Raw genomic sequence first — 20504 nt, 5'->3', positions numbered from 1 at the left:
ACGCAGCAATTAAGCTAATATTTTAACTCAATTTTTTAAAATAAAAATTAATGCAAAAAATCCGTGATGCAACCCAGTTGGTGTGGCTCAGTGGTTGAGCATTGACCTATAAACCAGGAGGTCACGTTTCGATTCCCAGTCAGGGAATACCCAGATTGCGTTCTCGATCCCCAGTGTGAGGCATGCAGGAGGCAGCCGATCAATAATTCTCTCTCATCATTGATGTTTTTCTCTCTCTCCCTCTCCCTTCATCTCTGAAATCGATAAAAATGTATATATATTTTAAAAATCCATGATGCAAAAATACCATAATTGAATAAGAACCAGCTTACTTTTGTCACCCATTACTTACTTTGACTTTGTCTGGCCCCCACCTAGCTCTAAACTCCCAAAACACTTTGCTCATTGGCCCTGTCCAAGGTTTCATTGTGTGTTATGGTCATGTGCATTCTTGTCCTATCAACCGCATGGATGACATCTTACTGTTAGGGACAAAGCCAGTCTGTTTTGATATTCCTCAATTTACCCAGTATTGTACATTGCACATCACAGCTACTCTCTAAGTGCTTATTAAACCAAAGAGCTGGGCAAGTTAGAGTTCAGACCCTGTTGACATTTACTGAGCGTTCCGAAAACTATTACCTCTAAAGAGATGTATAAAAGAATTCAGAGAATCTATGTGGCAGCTTTCTGCATTTGAGGCTTTATCTTTATCTGCTTTTCACTGTTATTATATTCATTCTAAATTACTCTGTTCTGTAATCATGCTGATTTTTTAAGGAGCCTGTTATGTTGGGGTGCATAATTAGAGATATCTTGTTTTTCCTTCTTCTGGAAAAATTTGACTTGTTTTAACATCCGTTTGTGCTAATGAACTTCTCTGCTAATATGCTCCACAGGCACTTCACATTCACTCATCCAAAACCACGTTCATCATGAAACCTGTTGCTGCTTCTCTGTGCTCTGTCTTGATGAAAAGCACCATCCTTTGCTTAGTTTCTGAAACCACAATTCTGGAGTAAGCCTTGATTCTTTATTCTCCTTTAATGCCCTTGTCCAATCCAAGTCTTACTCTATCCCTAATACCCCATTAATATCCTTTTGGTTGATCATGACCATGGACCAAAGTTTCAGGCCCTCTTGGCAGGACCAGTGCAATCATCTCTTGTCTGGTTTTCCAGCCTCCAGCCTTTGCCACACATTTGCAAAAGTGGCCTTTGTAAAATGTAAATCTGATAACACCCTTCTCCTACTTCTAACTCATTAATGACTCACTGGCTCTTACCTTCAGGAAAACAGTCCACTCTTCATAACAATGCACCCCATGTCCCCCTCCATCTAGTTCCTTCCTTGCTGGTCTCATCTCACACTATTGCTTGGCCTGTACCCTGCATTTTCTCTATTCTGTGTAGAAGTCCCTTCCAGGTTTAGTTGTCACACTTCCCCCACCAGCCCTCGATTGGCATAGGTACCCATCCTCTGTGCCCCCGTAATATTGAGCACAAAAGTCCATGAGAGCATGGAGCAACCCTGAGCCTAGTGGGGGTTGTTTTCCCCCCACTAGGCTCTGAGCTACTTGAGGAGGCGGAAGTGGCATGAGTATGTCTTTTGTTTTTGTATCCCAGCATCCAGTGTAAAACCTAACACAGCGATCAAGTGTTCAGGAAACTTGCCCAATTCATTCCATCACTTGTTAAATTCATTATATTATTCTCACATCCATTCCCCTCCCATCTTCTAGTTTAGATTTATATCTCTTCATTCTCTATATATGTTTTATATTCCATCTAAATTGGACTAATGCTAACCCTAAAACATATCTGTGATCTCTTATCTCTATTTGGAGATTTCCTTTTTGAATATTTCAATTCATCTTCCACACTCTCTGCTCCAGCAAGCCTTTTCTGCTTTCCGACACATGCAAGTAATCCCTCTCTTCTTTGAACACTTCTCTCTTCTCCTACCACACACCCCCAGCACACATACACTTTATTTGTATCCGATTGCTGCAATTTGTGAACGGTCACCATTTCCTTCCTAAACTGAGGGCAGGGATTGTGCCTCCTTCTCTCTGCTCCCCCATGGGTCTTGCTCAGTGCTTTGGTCATAGAAGGGGCTCAGAATTGAATTGGAACTGAGCTGAATTGAATAAACTACCCATTTATGAAATAATTTGCTTTAGAGTTGCCAGAATTAAATGGCCACTCCAGTGGCAATATTACTCTCACTCACTAATATCATTTGATCCATGGAGGAGCTAGTTAATTAAGTAGGTGGATTAAAAAATATAATCTGCTAGAGGAAGAATGTTTTGGCAGGCACCCTTACATATTTTTTTTCTGAAAAGCATTATGATTTCTCGGCTATAATTCCTCTTGCTTTCCACCCAAAATAGCAGTAGGACTTTTTGCACATGACTTTTGATGGCTGGCTTAGGGATGCAGGCCATACACCTGTGTGCCAGATGTGAGCTGCAGCCTGTGTGCTCTCCCAGTCCATCTGCAAAGCAGACCCCATGCTGGCTCGTTTCTATAGAAAAGGGGGCATTGGTCCCCAGCCTTTTTACATGATAGGTTCCCTGGTGCTTGCCTGTTTTCCTTAACTTAAAACCGCCTTCATTGAATTTCAATGTCTTGGATGACCTTTGCCAACACAGGAGGCCTTAGTGCATTTGCTTGTCCCTGAGTCTGCTTTTTCTCTGCATGTTTGATTTTTGCCCGGTGCTTTTTTGACTCGTACCACCACTTGTGAGAGTGCCGTTTGGCCTTCTGTGGCCGAAACAGCCACATCAGCATCAAGCGTAGTTAATAGCTGATCAAGTCCTCTGGATTTCCATGTGGAGGAGCCTGTAGAGTGTCATCTGATAGTGAATGTAGCTTTCACTGGAATGAATGGGATTCGATAACGAATGGGTCTGCATTGATGGGCACTGGGGACAGGATAGCTTTGTCATCGTCTTTGTTTCTGTAAGAATGCCTCTGCAACCGAATCTGACCCATTTCTATGCCAGTGTGCTAATAGTTGTGGAATCTCATTCATCTCAACTGAGGCCAGTTAGCCCCGGAATCCCATCTGTTTGAATGGATGCAGTAAAATGTCATGGAAATGTGGCCATTCATTCACATCACCAGTGAGAGCTTTCTCCCTGTTAGTGTCCCTGCATTTCAAGGGACTCCAATTGCACAGATTCTTGTACCATTTAAAAACCAAAAGGTGGTGTTTGGAGTTTTCATTTATTTTTTTTAATTTTGATTTTTAAGTGTCGACAGAGAGATAAACAGTTATAAAAATATGCACAGAATCTAAATGGAGATGCTTTCCTCCCTACAATTGAGGTAAAAAAAAAAATGCCTCAGCCAGATTTTTTGAGTCCCTCTTAGCATAAGATGCCCAAGGCTATATTTTGGCCCAGAGGAATTTTTAGGCTGATTTTTTTTCCTCCTGAAAATACAGTTTAGGCAATAGAGAAACAGGATGAGTCTTAACGAGAGCAGGGGTAAAAGAGGTGCTGTCTCTTACAGATTGCTGGAGTGACACAATAGTTAGGAATGTGGCAGGCCTTCCAGTTAAACTCCTGGCTAGCTGGCGGGCAAAAAACCTGGAGCCAGCGGGGCCAGAGAGCCTGGTGGTGCTTGTAAAATCACAGTCAGTAGGAAATAATGACCGTTTTCATACATTTGTCATTTCCTTAAGAAATTTCCTAAATTGATTTTTAAGTCAAGAATTTTGACTTTTAAAAAAGAATATATGATGTCTTTGTGTGTATTTAAACATCTGATATAAATGGGTGGGTAAATAATATAGGAGACAATAGACTATTTGTAAAATATGAATACGGGGAAAAGTATTTTGTTCTGTTTCTGGGTACCCATGAGTGTGAACTGGCTTAACCAATCAATCAAACTTGCTTAAAGTTATCAGGCATTTTCATGGACTCAACGATAGTACCAGTAATTACTGTTTTCTAGGTCCAGGCCCAGTTCTAAGTATTTGCATATGTTAACTCATTTGATCCCTCTCACAAACTGGTGAGCAAAGTGCTGTTTTTATATAATCCCATTTTACAAATCAGGAAAATGAGACTCATTAAAATTAAGATTTTACCCTTCGCTTATTTCCTAGAATAAGGTCCCCTCCTTATTTGCAAGGTGTGGATTCACAAAGCGCTGTGCCTACCAGCTTTAACCCAACAGCCAGAACTAATGCAACAGACTGTTATGTATCCAGAATGCCTATCATCTGACATACTCTGAATTAATAGCTTTTCCAGAATGTGGGTCTCTTGACTTTGAAAGAATGCAACAGTTGCTATATGGCATTTTAGCCCATAATATGATATTTGCACAAGTAAGGTTAAATACTTTAAATATAATGTCCTGCCCGAACACATACACAAATAATAAACATTACAGCTCATGCATTACCAGCCAAACTGTCAAGATACCGCTGCTGTATTTTCTTATGAATGTCCTTTCTCCTATTTGTGACCTGGTGATCATGTTATCACTTTATACCACACATAAAACCAAACTATGCCATAATATTAGAATGCTGTGATTATTAAAGTGGTAATTGTTTTTAAATATTATTTTATAATCAATGGCTTGAATTCTTACTATGTTATAATCTCTGATAAACTATGTTATGTATTTAAATGACTGCTATTGGTTTCAAAAATGACCCTTGGGGAAGCTATAGACCTGTTTCAGTGGGGCTACCAATGCTCAAAGTTCCTTTGGAATTCTTCTTCTATTTAATTGCTTTTGTAGCAACCATTAGTTTATTTAGGAAGGTGGCCACTCTTCCTGCTTGGTATAGATTTGCTTTGAAAATGTAATTTCAGATGGAAGTCCAGTCAATAGAGGCAGGGGAGATTTGGGAATGAAAAATGGAACCACAAATACAGTCATGAATTAATAATTATTTTTATATGATCAATGGCTTTGTTAGTCAGGCTGGCTATAATATACACCTCCAAATCTCAGTTATTTTATTCAATACCCATTTATTTCTTGCTAATGTCACATTCCAATGCAGGTCTATAGTCTGCTCCATACAGCCATTCAGGGATCTAGGTTCCTTCTATGTAGTGGCTTTGCTGTCTCCTAGGCCGACAGAGATCTATATTAGACCGTGGGCATCTGGCCAGCAATTGAGGGAAAGAGATCTTATATTTGTTTTAAATGTTATCCACATCACATATGTGTTTCCATTTAGAAGAGATAGACAAAGCAGTTTCAAGATCTGTCATCTTTGATCTGTCACATCTTTTAGGGGTCTCTCTGGCAAACATAGAGAAACAGAGAGCAGGTCTCGTGATGTGAATGCAAAACTGCCAAGGGAGAAGAAATCATTGGGATACCTAAAAAGGAAATAAACCATCCCCTAATAAAGGGTACCAAGCTTAGTGTTCAAATGAGGTTAAGTGTTTCATTTTTCTTCTAGGCACTATCTTTTTTTTCTCCCAAGCAGAATAAGAGAAGATATTTCAGACAAGTCCTTATTTGCAGGAAAGAGGTTGCTACTTTTCATTCTTCTACTCTCAAGTCTCTTGAAAACTGTAGATACGATGATTAAGTCAGTGAAGGAAATCTGTCAATAAAAAAAGTAAGACAACAAAAACCATGACATTTGCTATTTTTGTTTCAGACTCTTTTTACAAGCATGCGTGCACAAACCCTCTCATTTTTATTCTTTCACTGCCTCCATCACATCCACTTCAGGTTAAACAGCCTATCACATAGGTCCAGACTCTGGCAATTTTCAAGGAATCTCTGAGGCTGCAGATAAATAAATGACCTTGTAAAATTTTCACATGACCTAGCAGAAAGGCAAAATGGTCAAATAAACATTTCAAACACTCATTCAGGAATGGTTGTACATTCCCAGCAAAGGGACCACACTCTTGCCTCTTCTCTTGACATGACTCTGACCCCTGGCTTCCTTTTAAACCCACATCTCTACACCTGACATCATGGGGCTTCATCTGTGCTTCTGTGTTGTAGGAAATTTTAATAGGTAGTGGTGAGTATCTTCAAGTTTCTCTCCCTGGCCAATACCACAAAGTGGGTTTTTCCCTCTGGGGAGGAAAATTCTATTTTGGTAAAATTGGATCTTGGCTCCGGGATGAGTAATGTTAGTGCTTGTGGTTCATGTTCTTGATTAGATCCTTCAGGACTCTGAGTGGGCTGGTGTATTAGTTTCCTGTTGCTGCTATAACAAATGACGGCAAACTCAGTTGTTTAAAAACCACATAAATGTATTATCTTATAGCTCTGGAGGTCAGAAGCCCATAATCAGCTGCTCTGAGCTAAAGTCAAGGTTTCAGCAAAATTGGTTCCTTATGGATCTGGGGAGAGAATCTGTTTCCTAGCCTTTTCCAACTTCTAAGGCTGACTGTATTCTTTGGCTGTTGGCACCTTCCTCTCCCTTTAAAGCACACTACTCCCAGTTCTTCTTCCATCATCATATCACCTTCTCCTCTTCTGTAATCAAATCTCCCTTTGCCCCCCTTTTACAAGGATCCCTGTGATGATATTGGGCTACCTGGGTAACCTCCCCCTTTCAAGATTCTTAACTTTATATCATCACATCTGCGAAGTCCCTTGTGACATATAAGGTAATATTCTCAGGTTACAGGAATTAGGATAGGGACACTTTGGGGAGCCATTATTCAGTTTACCACAGCTGGTGTAGAGGAGCTTTACACAGAGAACTAATTCCATGTATGCTATGGTCTGATTTATATCTTGACATCCTAACCCCCACGGTGATGGTATTAGGAGGTGAGGCTGCTAATAGGTGAATAGGTCATGTGGGCAGAGCCCTCAATATTGGGATTAATTCTCTTATAAAAGAGACCCCAGAGAACTAGTTTGCCCGCACCACCACCACTACCACCATCACCATGTAAACCACAGCAAGAGGGCACCAGCTCTGAACCCGGAAGAGGACCCCTGCCAGAACATGACCCTGCTAGACATTGATCTAGGACTTTCCAGCTTCCGGGACTGTAAGAAATAAAGTCTTTTGTTGATAAGCTACCCAGTCTATGGCATTATGTTATAGCAACCCTAGCAGACTAAGATAATAAAGTAGGACTGTCAATCAGAAGCCTCCTCCAGACTTAGTTCATGGTCTCTATGGGCTCAAACATGTACAGTTCTCATCATTCTCTTCTGTCCTTTTGCCATCCCACTCTTCTTAGAAATACAATTTAGTAGTTTGTTGTATGAAAGAGAAAAGGCAAAATACAAAATAATTAAACAGTGAAAGATTCAGGCCTCAACAAAATAACAATGCTGTTCCTGACACTGAAGCCAAGCTTAGCAACGCAATACTAGCTGTTGTGACTTGTTTTACCTACTTTTATAAATACCTTGGGTCTATTGTCCTCTCTGTCTCATGCCTCTTGCTCAGTCACAGTTTCTCTAGCCTCTTGGCTTCTGCCCACTTCTCTAGATCTTCCCATGTGCATGCCATTCTCCTTTCTATGTCTTTCTTGGTGTATTGGGCATTCAAAACAAATTAATAGTAAGGATATATGTGTTACCATCCACTATGGAGATTCCTGTTTGGAATACTACTACTTCTAGGCTATATCATAAGCCACTCACCAGCCTATAGATGGTCGACTTTCCCTTGAAAACCAGACTCTAGTCCTGTCATTTTGCTTGGCTTGGCAGGATTCCATGACACAAAGTATGGAAGACATTGTACAAGGGGTTGCCTGCTGCTTGGTATTTTCTTAAAAATAAATAGTGGTACCATCAGCTATTTGCTCCAACACATCATTCATACATTCATACATTATGTTTTGGAAAAAACTCTAGGCAAGGCCGACTTTTCAGGAGGTATGTGTCATGCTAGCATACATAGCAACTTTGGGTTGAATGTTGATTCCCTAAGAACCCATATTTATATTACTACTCCCATAACTTTTGAAGTTAAATCTTAGACTTTTTTGTAGATTCTAATGTGCGTAGCTTCCTGCTGGTTATTTTCTGAAAGTCATATTTTCACTTTGGGTGTCTTTAGCAGATGGAATCTTATAAAAATGGCCTAAAAAGGAATACAGGGACATTGTGTATATGCTTTTAAAAATAGGACTTTAATGTGCCAAATGACCTCCTCCTGGTGCCGAGGAGTGATTCAGATTTCACTCTCTGCTCATTTGGCAGTCAAAGGAATTCCTCGGACTGTGTTATTTCCTCTAAATGACTCTGTTCTGTCTCTTTCATTCCCAAATTAAATTAATAGGAGATAAGAGATCCCTCTTTTTGGTCAAATTTAAGTTACTCAGTGTGGTTTCCCTAGGATTAAGTTGAACATAATTTTATCAGTAACATTTATGATGAAGATGGTGGATATAAGAAAGACTGCAGAACTACCAGGCATGCAAAACTGACTTCCTTACAGCCATGTTTCTTTTCTATCAAGAATAGCAGTGAAAGCAACTGACAGGATTTGTGCTGAGTTCGGAATTTTTGCTGAAAACAGGTATTTGGCTGAATGCATTTGAGCAATTTTAAGTGGCATTACCTGGAACCAATGCCTTAAATAAATAGGGAGGTCTGAGCTAAAATAAACTGGAAAAAGAGGACAATGCACATACTGTCTGTCGAAGCAAAGATTTCCCCACAACAAATTCTAAATCAGCTAAAGAAACCCAGGCGAGTTTTCTGTGCTGCATCACAAGAAATTTAAAAATCTATCTTCTGTTTGCTTCTGCCTGTTTTTTCATGGTGTCATTGAATTTTAGGAGGAGGAAAAGGATACAGTGTTCTCTCCCACAATCTTGTCTGTTTTGTTGCTTGGACGACAATTGAAGCCAGCACAGTTTAATTAACATTAATTGCCTTGTTAAAGTGTTGGGTTCCTGTGTCTCAAGGCAGATGCTAATAAGAGTCCTCTCTCCACCTCGGAGTCTCAAGAAAGCATATATGAAATCATCAATGCTTTAAGTGGCATTTCTAATTATCCAATATGCCTGCAGGTGCATGGCTAAGGCAGATCAAATTCCATCTTTATTTGCTTATTAGTAGAAGGTGTTTGACAAAACCCATGGCATGTTCATGAAGGCAGGTCCAATCTCACTTTTTGTTGTTTTGTTTCAGATTGGCACCAGTGTTGTACTGTCTTTCTTTTTCCATATACTGATAACAATTTAGACGTGCTGAACTAACCTTATCTCAGCTGGGGTCTTGAGTGAACCCTTCCCTCTTAGATTATTCTTTAACTCCCTTTTCATAAAAAGAATTAATTTAGAACTGAACAGCATTAAGGGATCATTCCCTTATGCCAAACTTATTTGACCACAGGTTCCTTTTTTTAAAATTTAGCGACTTTCTAGTGAAATATAATAGATGAACAACATGCACTTTTCCTTATTCCCTCCCAAATATTTACTAAAATGGTAGGAAAAAGAAGAAGCCATTAAAGTTAACAAGAACACACGAGTATGCTAATTGTAGACAGGAAATGGCAACATTTTTTGAAGATGGGAAGTAGATGGGCAGTAGTCATGAATAAATTAGCAAAGTGCAGAAAGCAGATTGCTAAGTGCCTAAAGAAGGAGACACAAGCTGCAGGATTTGGGACAGTCCCAGAGCGTAGAGGCACCAGATATCCTGGGGGCAGGAAGTGATGACTGAGATAGGAAAAAATGGTTAAGTTCTAAACAAGGAGCAGAGAAAGCTGCTCCTCCACTTATTACATTCCGGTAGTTACTGCAACCTAACTCTGGTGGGAAAGGTGAGTCTATTCTTTGAAGATACTGAACTAGAGAGGTTACTGTGTTCTGGGCACCCAGCATCAATGTGGAGTGGGGAGATGGTACTTGACTAGGAGGAAGAAGTGAAAGGCTACACATTTCATACTTAGCCCACTGGCAGCCCCAGGCTTATTCTTCCTTTCAAATACCAGAAGTCTTTTCAGTATTCCTTTTTCTTCCCTCCCCATCCTGGGCAGAATGTTAGAGGATTTCTCAATGGAGTTACAACGCATTGGTGGGGGAGGAAAAATAATCCTCCCCCTCCCATTCTGAGTTCTTGACTCAAACCCCTGTAATAAAATTCAGATTAACAAGAGAAGAACAAAAAAAGTTTATGAACGTGTACACCTGATGTTTACGTTGATGATAACCAGAGAAAGGTAAATGAGTAATTCCAGAAGTGACTTAGAATTCAGGATTAAAGCGCTTCTTAATAAGGGAGGGCGTGGGGGTATGGAGTTGCTTAGGAGGAAGTCAATGGTTTTAGGAAAGATGAATGGGCCCTCACCAGCATAGATGGGAGGAGTGATAGTGTGTGACAGAGTTTCTCTGTGTATGATGCTGACTAGATACTCCTCTCTGGTGAGAAGAGTGAGTCTTTGCTGGTTGAGGAGACTGCTGGGGAGGAGATTTATCCCCTTTTTGGAGGATCTGTCTTTAGGCACATTAGGAGAGTTCAGAGGAAGTCTGTTTTTCCGTTGTTGTTTTTTCAAGTGCCTACTTCTCAAAATAATTAATATACCACAGCAGCATATTTTGGGGTGGCATTTTCTACCTTCAACCCCTAAATAAAAAAGCCTAAAACTCCCACTGGGGGACTCCCACAAAGAAATGTCCACGTTAGAACACTTTCTCAGGAAATGCACCCTTAGACGAGGTTTGCTCATGAAAACAGTGCTTGCCATACGATTCCCCGTTTAAATATAAATAGGGCTAGAATTATGCAGATAATACAATTGAGAAATGCACATAGGACTAAAGGAAATAACAGAAAAAAAAGTGAAAAGGAACAGAGTTGATGTAGAGAGCAGAATAAGACATTAAAATAAAAACTATTATTAATATCCTAAATGGTATTCAGAAAAGATAAGGGCATGCATGACAAAAAGCAGAATTATAAATAAATGGGGAAAATAAGAAAAACTCTTGTATGTTAAAAATATAGTAGCATAAGTATAAAATGCAATAGAGTAAGGCCCTGGCCAGGTAGCTCAATTGGTTGGAATGTCATTCCAGTACACCACGGTTGCAGGTGACATCCCAGTCAGGGCACATACAAGAAGAATCCAATGAATGCATCAATAAATAGAACAACAGGTCCCATGAAAGTATAATGGAGCTGACAAATTCCTGTCAATAGTGACATCATAGTACAATGCATTACTCATGTGTTTGTGATGATGTTGGTGTAAAAAACTTATTTGCTGTCAGTTGTATAAAAGTATAGCAAGTACAATTGTGTACTATACATAACACTTGCTGATAAACACGATGTTACTGGCTTCTGTCAAAAAAGCAAAAAAAATAGAACACCATATCTCTTTCTATATATAAAAAAATTTAAATAAAATTCAATAGAGTAATTGGGAGTTAAATGTGGGGAATATATTGCAGAAAGTAGAATAAATGGATAAAGAAGTAGAAGATGAGAAAATATGTAATAAAATTAGAAAATTCATGTAGAAGGTCTAGTATCTAATACGATTTCCAAAAGGAGAGAACAAAATATATATTAAAGAAGATATTATCAAATAAAGGGGAAAAAACACAAAATTTTCCTTAACAGAAGAACATGAGTTACCAAATTGAAGATCTCTCCCAATTGTCTAGCACATGTAGGAAAAGATCCATGGGGATAAAGAAGATTATAAAGGCTTACAGAAAAAGAAAAGTGTCACACACAAAGGATCTGAAATCATAATAGTATTAGGAATTTCCAGAGCGATATAGAAAGCTTGAAAAGTGGTATAATGTACTTTAACATTTTAATTTCAAAGGCTATTTCCAAACCACAATTTTAATCCAACCAGACTATCTAACAGGCGTGAGGTGTAACCTAAAAAATATTTTAATATATAAAATGTCTCCAAACATGCACTATTCCTCCCATGCACTATTTCTCAGAAAATTAAGGAGAAAAGCCACCAAGATGAAGAAGTAAACCAAGAAAATGGAAGACATGAGATCTACAAAAGAGTTCCAAAAAACCCCCAGAAAAACAATAATAGAAAGTTCTACTTTGACAGCTATGCATGAGACTAGGAAAGCAGCCAGTCAGCCCTGGGGTGGGAGGAATGTCCCTAATTGTAGAACTCATATATCATATGACATGTCTGGCAAAATTTTCAGAGTTGGGAAAGAATTATTCATAGATACAAAAACAATTAAACTGTATAAACAAAGCAATTATTAACTCCAGGAAAACCCAAAAGTTTTGTAAGAAAAGAACTGTAAATAGAGTGCATCATGTGGCTCAGCTGTAACAATATTTACCTAGTCATAGTTATGTAAGCATAATAATATAGATGATTGAATGATTTTTATTTTTTCAAGTTGTGATGAAATTCTGTTGGGCGTGAGACAGGAGGAAGAGTTTTATTTGAGTGGGCAATAGCCTAAAAGAGCTCAATCACATTTACAGTAAAAGCCAACAGGTAGTTGGTTACAAAATTATGAAAAAACTTGTCTAAGTATATGACCTATAAATATAAATAACAGAAAAAAAAAACCAATAGCTAAAATATTTTCGAGTAGTTTCTCGTAGGGAGGAGAGCTTCAGGATGGGGAAGGTAAATTATTGTTTTTCTTTATGAATCCAAAGCAGGGTCAGGAAGCCGTGGTCCATGGGCGAAATCTGGCAGGCTGCCGGTTCTGTAAATAATGTTTTATTGGAATGCAGCCATGCCTGCACATTCATGGACTGGCTGGGGTTGCTTTTCTGCCCTAAGAAGTTGGTGCAAAAGCAGAGTTGAGTGGTTGTGACAGAGACTGTACCACCTGCCATCTAAAATATTTCCTTTCTTTGTAGAAGAAATTTGCCAATCTTGTGCCTAGAGCAGTGGTTCTCTACTTTTAGCTGAATCAGAAACAGCTGGAGGCTTGTTAGAACAGATTGCTGGGCTCACCTAGAATTTCTGATTCTGCAGATCTCGGGTGGGGCTTGAAGAATCTGCATTTCTAACAAGTGTCCAGATGATGCCGTGGCTGGTGGACCAGGGACTCTGCTTGGAGAACCACTGGTCGAAAGGAACTATTTGGCCTTTATAAAAAAATCATATGCAAGTATCAAGTTTATAAAATCAATATTTAGAAGTATAAGCTTGGAAGCTTGCATGAAAATTTAAGCTATAAACAGCCTCCAGTGAATTAAATGTGACACGAAATGATTAAAATGTAAGTTTTTAAACCTTATATTGGAACAAGAACCTTAACAAGTTAAACTGGAGAAAATAAACTGTTTTATCTATAATACGATCTCACAGATACAAGCATAGATGTTAACGATTTCTGTGGCCTCTGCCTCAGCACTGGCACGTTTCATCCAAGCGGTTGGTGGGCAGACCTATCACTCCCCGTCCTGTCATTCCACCGTTTATCAAAGGCAGATTCCTGACTAGAACAACACCATCTATGCAAACAGTTATTTAAAAATCTTTTCTGTTTCCTGCTCTAAAATATTTTTTCAGCATTTTTAAAAATTGAGTATCTTCTTGTGAGACACCTGTGTTCTGAACAACACAGTTTAAGGAACTTGATTTGAAACCTACTCCTCTTCTCTTGACCCCTCTCACAGATGAAGAAACTGACACCCAGGGAATGATGGTGGTCGATCCAGGACCTCCTGACCCAGTCCCCACTTCCTTCCCCTCCTGCACCCCAGCTCCTGTTTGCTTTGCCTCAGGGGGTGAAGAAAAGAACCCTGAATGAGCCCAAACTCAAATTAGACATGAAGGGGGGGGGGGAAAACCACTGCTAATACCAGTGAACAAAGAAAACTCTCTGCTTCCAGGAATAGCCTTAATCAGTCACATATGTGAACGCAGACCCAGTGACCGTTCAGACAGTTTTCCACCAACATAACAGGATTTTCCCGACACATTGATTTTTTTTTTCTTTTGCCTATTATCAGTATCAGTCTTTTTTTTTTTTTTTTTTTTTTTAAGATCCTAGGCATGATAGCAGACCTTTTAACCAGGCAGGCAGGATGCCAAAAATCTGAAGTGTTTGAAAGCAAAGAGAAATAAAGGATATTGAGGGGAGAAATAGTCCCTGGTTGGTAAAAACAAACAAACAGCTTTAAAAATCTAAGAATTGTGCCCTGCGGGGGTGGGTTTGCTGAACTGTCAGCTCCACCAGTTAATGAGGCAGTTTGTCTAATGGAGATAGAAAAGACCACTGATAACAATGCTGGGCTTTGTGTGTGTGATTTAAAAATCAAATTGAGTGGAAATGCAGCAAACACTAAATGGTATTGTTTATTTTCTAATTAATTTGCTGCAAACTGCAAAATTCAAGTGCTAAATATGTTAGCTTGTGCGTGATTTTTAGAAGAGAAAGCAATGGAAACATTCACCTCTCATAGTCCATTTGCTTTCTTTTCATTCGAGAAACAAGTCGTGGTTTGAAAGTTTGAAAAGGACATTGATATTTGGGGTGGGACATCCCTTTTGTGTGTTATATAAGCCAACCAGGGATGTAGTCTCCTTTGTAAGGTTTCGTGGAGATGCAGGGAGCCTGGGACCATATGGTCTGACTGTTGAAGATGCTCATTTTTAATATTAATAGGCCAGGGATCCAAGGCCCTGCCGAGAATGTCATCTAAGTGAGGACAGCTGCTCCCATCACAACTGCTCATGGACTTTTTCCTCTGTGGGACACAACCAGGACCACGCATGCGCTCAGTATAAATAGTACAACCAACCAGATCTAGGTGCAAATTCTGGCTTAGCCTCAGGCTGACTCTGTGATGTTAGGGACGAGTCATTTCAATTCACTAAGACTTAGTTTTTTTCCTCTGAAAAATAGAGATTATAATGCCTGTCTTATGGGACTATTCTTAGATCTACACAGCTCATAAGTGAAGTGCCTGACACACAGTAAACAAATAAATGGAAGTTGTGATGTATTGGAACATTTTAGGATTAGTAATAAACAAAAGCTAACTTCACAAATTGAGGAATTGGTAAACTCTCATGAGTCTTTGTTCTTAAATTTACCTAAATCCCACCACTTCTTCTTCACTTCCATGACAAATATTTTAGTCCTAATGCTCTTTTCCGAGGACTTTTGTGATCTGTTCTCCCCCCTGCCCTAACCCCAAAGCCTCTTGTCCATTTCAGCAAACTTGTTCTCAGGAGCATGTCATCTGATGGGACAATACACGTATTCGTAGCAAACTTTTGCCAACTGTTCACTACCTACCTCAGTGGTTCTCAACCTGTGGGTCGAAACTTCTTTGGGGGTCGAATGACCCTTTCACAGAGGTCGCCTAAGACCATCGGAAAACACATATATAATTACATATTGTTTTTGTGATGAATCACTATGCTTTAATTATGTTCAATTTGTAACAGTGAAAATACATCCTGCATATCAGATATTTACATTACAATTAATAACAGTAGCAAAATTACAGTTATGAAGTAGCAACGAAAATAATTTTATGGTTGGGGGTCACCACAACATGAGGAACTGTATTAAAGGGTCGCGGCATTAGGAAGGTTGAGAATTACTGATCTACCTAGTCTTTACTGTGCATCAGACACTGATCTTTTCTTGATATTACCCCATTTAATCCTCACAACACTCCTTTGAAGTAAATTGTAATATTACCCCAATTAAAATTAAACACACACACACACAACATATTGAGAGGTAATTGTCAAAGGGGTGGAGCCATGATTTAAACTTAAGCAGTCTGGCTCTAGACTCAGGCTCTTAACAGTTGGCCTTTATGCTGATCTTGAAATACTGTTCCTGCTTTGTGCAACGTGGGCTTACACCCAGGGCTTGCTATTCAGTGAGCTGCAGAATTTTGACTTTTACTGAATATTGGTCATCAGGGCCAAGGTAAACCTCTGACGTTCATAGCCAGCCCACTCTAGAATCTATTTCAGTTTTCTTCTATTCCCTGTCTTGAGGAATTCTCAGTGCTGAGCATCCTGAAAATGCCTTTTGTAGGGGACAGGGCAGCTTTGTCCTCCTCAACAATATGACCTCAATGGGAGCTGTTAAAACTAGAAATTCCATGAGAGCAGAAAACACATTAGTGTTGTTCCACTCTGTATGTTCTAGTACCTACACCAGCACCTGGCACATAATTGTAAGTTAGGATTTGACTGACAGATGAATGATTGAATGGGTGGACAAATGAATGATGGTGGTAAGAATAAATTGCTGGAGAGATGGGTGAGTAGACGGTATTCTTATAAAAGTGTATACTGTTGACAGTAAGCATTGATATAAAATATTTCTCTGATCTTTGATGACTATATCTTACTTGCCTTTTATTAGATTATAGTTTTCTCCCACAATTCTATTTATCTTGTTGGGTGTATCATTCCCAATGGCTGCATTAAAATCCAAAGTTCTTCATATGAGATATGTAAAATCTTGGAAGCATAAAGGTTAGGACAAGATTAATCAAATTGTTTATAAAAGAAGCAAAAAAAAAATCATGTATTCATTCATTTATTCAACCAATATTTCTTGAGCATCTGCCTGTCTGGTATAGTATAGGAGCTTAAACTAGAGCTGTTAACGAAACAGAAAAACTTTGCCCTCCTGGTGTGTACATTCTAATAGGGGAGACAGACAAAAACAAACACTCCCACTGTGTAATGGATCAAGTTAAGTGCCATGGAGAAAAATTAAGCAGGGTGAGGACTATAGAAATGATGGTGGGTGGAGATTGATATTTAACATCAGATAGAGTTATTTTGAAATTGCATGTAAGTTTCATTCTATATTAGAATGTGAACATTTAAGAAAATTAAAGTAGTGAGTGTAGGGGAACAACTGGGAATTAAAAGACAGGTTAATATTAGAGATTATTCATAACTTGATTAAGAGGAGAATATTTTTGACTTGTGAAATACATACATACATATATTTTTTCTTACAGGATTAGCATCTCTGGACTTTTAGAGTGATAGCATTTCCCAGCCTCAAACTGAAAGAAAAAAAAAAGATACCCATAATCAGCATAGCAAAATGAGAGGTGGATAAACCATGCTGGGAAGACGCAAGGTCATCTGTTGAACTGTCTTGCCTTTGGTCCAGAACACAGCTCAGATTCAAGTGTTGCCCTGAATTTACCTCTACAACTTTGGTTCAAGACCCAGAGTGATGTGTTCCCACCCCAGAACACCTTCCATTTTGTGAGGCCTGAAACATGACCACCAGTAGCCACGCATGTCCCGTCCCGGCAGTGAATGGACACATGACTCACTATCCAGCTGCGCCCTACCCATTACTCTTTCCGCCGGTCATCGGAGGACTTTCCCTGCCTCCTCTTCATGGCCTTCATGGGCACCCTCCTCCGAGTGGATGCAGCACCCCATCACCTGCAAGTAAGTACCACTGGAATCTCCTCTCTTATCTCTTTGTTGATTGGCTTAATGGACCTGAGAAAACAGGATGGTTCATATCCAGAGGGGGTTTTTATTCCATTGGATGTTGGTTTCTCTTGGTGTAGAATTGTACCTTTAGTGCAATTGGCAGAAATATGAAACAGATAAATGGTGAATTTTAGAATTTGGGTCATTCAAAACCACACTGATATTTTGCTAGATTTTATAAAATGTAAACACTGATATTTTGCTAGATTTTATAAAAGATAATCAGCATATGCAGCCAATATACCTGAAGAAATTAGACACTTAATGATGTGAACAGTGAATTAGTAGTTGGTGCCATAAAAATCATTAATGATAATTGTGGATTGAACATCAATTTTGGTTATAAAGTTCCCTTTGACTATCTTACTAATTTCCCAAGTACTGATAACATGCATAATTGTTCTCAACTTCCCAGGGACCTTTGCTACCAATTCATATCACATATGCTTTTTAAATGCCCTTGAGCATTTGACTCTACTCAGCTATTTCTTTCTTCCAATCTTCTCTAAAATGTGGGATGCAAAGTACTACAGAACAAAAGTAGAGTTAGAATGCTTCACACTGATATGACTTATTCATAGAAAGCACCTATATCATGTGATTTAAAAAGAAAAGTTTTGCCTGTTTAAGGACAAACTATGAGAGCCAGTGAACAACCCCACCTCTTGGACTTGGGTTGCCTGGTTTGACATCTGGAGGTAAAAAGGCGTATTGATTCGACGTGCTGCACCAGACACCACAGCACATACTCCAGGTTCTTCCTGGTTCAGAGCTCGACAGGAGCACTTCAGAGCTCTTCCTGGTGATTATTTTGCATTTTGCTGCTTTTTAAAGAATTCCTCCAAATATTTGCTTGGTACTTAGACATTTTTATTTTGAAGTACTGCCTTATTTTATTCTTTATTGTGATATTTGTACTTTATCTTCTCTCTCCCACTACATTTTTAGCTCACTGGGAGCAGGGGGGTACCTCATCTAACCAGGATCCCTTAGCTCCTGGTACAATAGTAGGGGATAGATGTTTGGATGTCTGCATGTCTGGGTGCATGATGGACAGATGAGCAGATGGATGGACAGATTTTCACTGCAGAGATGTCTATGGTAATCACAGTGTTATCATGCCTGATATATATAGACTTACTTTCCTTCTTGGAATGACCTGACTAGAATTCTTCTCTTCTGTATTTCTGACAAGAGCATGTTACCTATAATTTTTTTGAAATGATTAATAACATTCTCCCATGCTTCTCAAGTTCAAATTGAGAGTAGACGTAGCCAAAGTAGCTTCTTTGCTATCAGGAGAGATGGAAATACTTCCTGTATTCAAAATATTGTTCACCCAATGCAAATGATACAATGAAGTTGCTCTCAGCTAAGGCATAAAGGGGGTAGGGGTCTGTGTAAATGATTGTTAAAGCCATTACAATTTCACCCAAGTGCCTCTATCTAATTCCATAACTCAGCCAACCTGATGACAGCATGTCTAACGCATTTCTTTCCTAAAATCAGAAGTGTATTTTGTACATGTAGCCAAGAGTTAAATAAGACGTAAGTATTATTCCCCTTCTGGGTAATCTCATCTTACAGATAGCAAAGTCTTAGGTAGCTACAGCCCCTAGGTCATCGGTTCTCAACCTGTGGGTCGAGACCCCTTTGGCAGTTGAATGACCCTTTCACAGGGGTTGCCTAAGACCATCCTGCGTATCAGATATTTACATTACGATTCATAACAGTAGTAACATTACAGTTATGAAGTAGCAACGAAAATAATTTTTATAGTTGGGTCACAACATGAGGAACTGTATTTAAAGGGCCAGAAGGTTGAGAACCACTGCCCTAGGTGCTCACAACAAATCTCAGATTCTTTAGGATTCTTTGGCTACTGATTTTAAGAAAAATGCAGAGCATAGTTAATGGTGGGTGAGATCTTTATGCTGGCTTAGCACCCCTGACCAATTCAACAGGTTCTCAGTATGTAGCTCCATCACCCATCTCTTTGCAGCTTGGAAAACTACACAACTATAAGTCAAATCAAGCCCAGCATGTTTTTGTTAATAAGGTTTTATTGGAGCACAGCCACAGTCATTTGTTTAATAATGTTTATATATTGTCTGTGGCTGCTTTCGTGCCACAATGTTAGAGATCATAGAGCCCACAAATCCTAAAATCTTGACTGTATTGCTCTTTCCAGAAAAAGTTTGCTGACCCCTGTTTTGAAGGTAAGAGCATTGAAATAGGAGTCAAATCATTCTAGATCTAATCAGGCTCTGTCTCAAATTGGTGATGTTAGCTCTTCTAATTTCTTCCCCCAATCAGAGCCTCAGTGGCTCAGCCTGTACCCTGCATGAATTGGGCTATATCATATCTAGGGCTCCCCGTACCTCTAAATACAAGGCTGTTCTTTTCATTTCATGATTACTAATAAAGCACACGATGCTTTCACTACAAGGTTAAACCATAAGGCAATTGCTATTTTTCTAGGTCAAAATTGGTCAAACCTTGGTAGTTTCATATGATTCAACCTTTAGAAGGAGAGGGTTTGCAATTCAAAAAAGGGGGGTGGTATATAACGGATGACAATTTTTTTCTGAGAGCCTTAGGATGCTGAGTAATTGCACCTTGAAGGTGGCTGGAGAAGGGCTAGACAGAGAACAAGGTACAGAAAGTTCAGGCTGGAAACTCGAATGTTGGCTTCCTTTGAATCCTGGCTAATGCATTGTTTTATTAGTTTTTGCTACAAAGCACATGAAAACCACTCAGATTAAAATTATTGAAAGAAGCCACTGTTACTATGCAGTCAGTTAGTTGGCCCTTGAATAGGGAGCTGTCTTTGTTACAGCTTATGGTTTAGAAGACCGGGGAACAAGGGTAAGGTCTTAAAAGTTGCACACAGACTCTCTCTTGGCTAAAAATAAACTTAGAGTTTTATTCATGTCCTGAGGTTAATTAGGGAAGTAGCCAAATTCTATAAAGTCACAAAACACACGCTTGGGTGAAAAAGCCGGCTAATCTAGAATGCAAAGGGAACAAACATTTTGGGGAATGGCTCCATAAAGAGGGTCCTGTCATTGAACTCTGGGATTTGCTGGTGTTTCTTTCATAATCTGTGCACA

At 39.2% G+C, this 20504-nt stretch overlaps 1 protein-coding gene across 3 annotated transcripts in view; it reads left to right on the top strand.

The window, feature by feature from the left end:
• RARB (retinoic acid receptor beta) overlaps positions 1 to 20504 on the top strand; it is an 851244-nt gene that overhangs the window by 475851 nt on the left and 354889 nt on the right. For all 3 annotated transcript variants that reach the window (XM_070433307.1, XM_070433308.1, XM_070433309.1), the window contains one exon: positions 16896 to 17343. In XM_070433307.1, the coding sequence (XP_070289408.1) occupies positions 17166 to 17343 (178 nt within the window). In that variant the 5' untranslated portion in view covers positions 16896 to 17165. The remainder of the gene's footprint in view (positions 1 to 16895; positions 17344 to 20504) is intronic.

Source organism: Myotis yumanensis, unplaced genomic scaffold (assembly GCF_028538775.1).
Source record: "Myotis yumanensis isolate MYYU_CA2020_CCGP unplaced genomic scaffold, mMyoYum1.0.hap1 SCAF_14, whole genome shotgun sequence".
Classification (NCBI taxonomy): Eukaryota; Metazoa; Chordata; class Mammalia; order Chiroptera; family Vespertilionidae; genus Myotis; species Myotis yumanensis.
The sequence above is the reverse complement of the archived record's forward strand: the minus strand, read 5'-3'. Positions and strand labels throughout refer to the sequence as shown.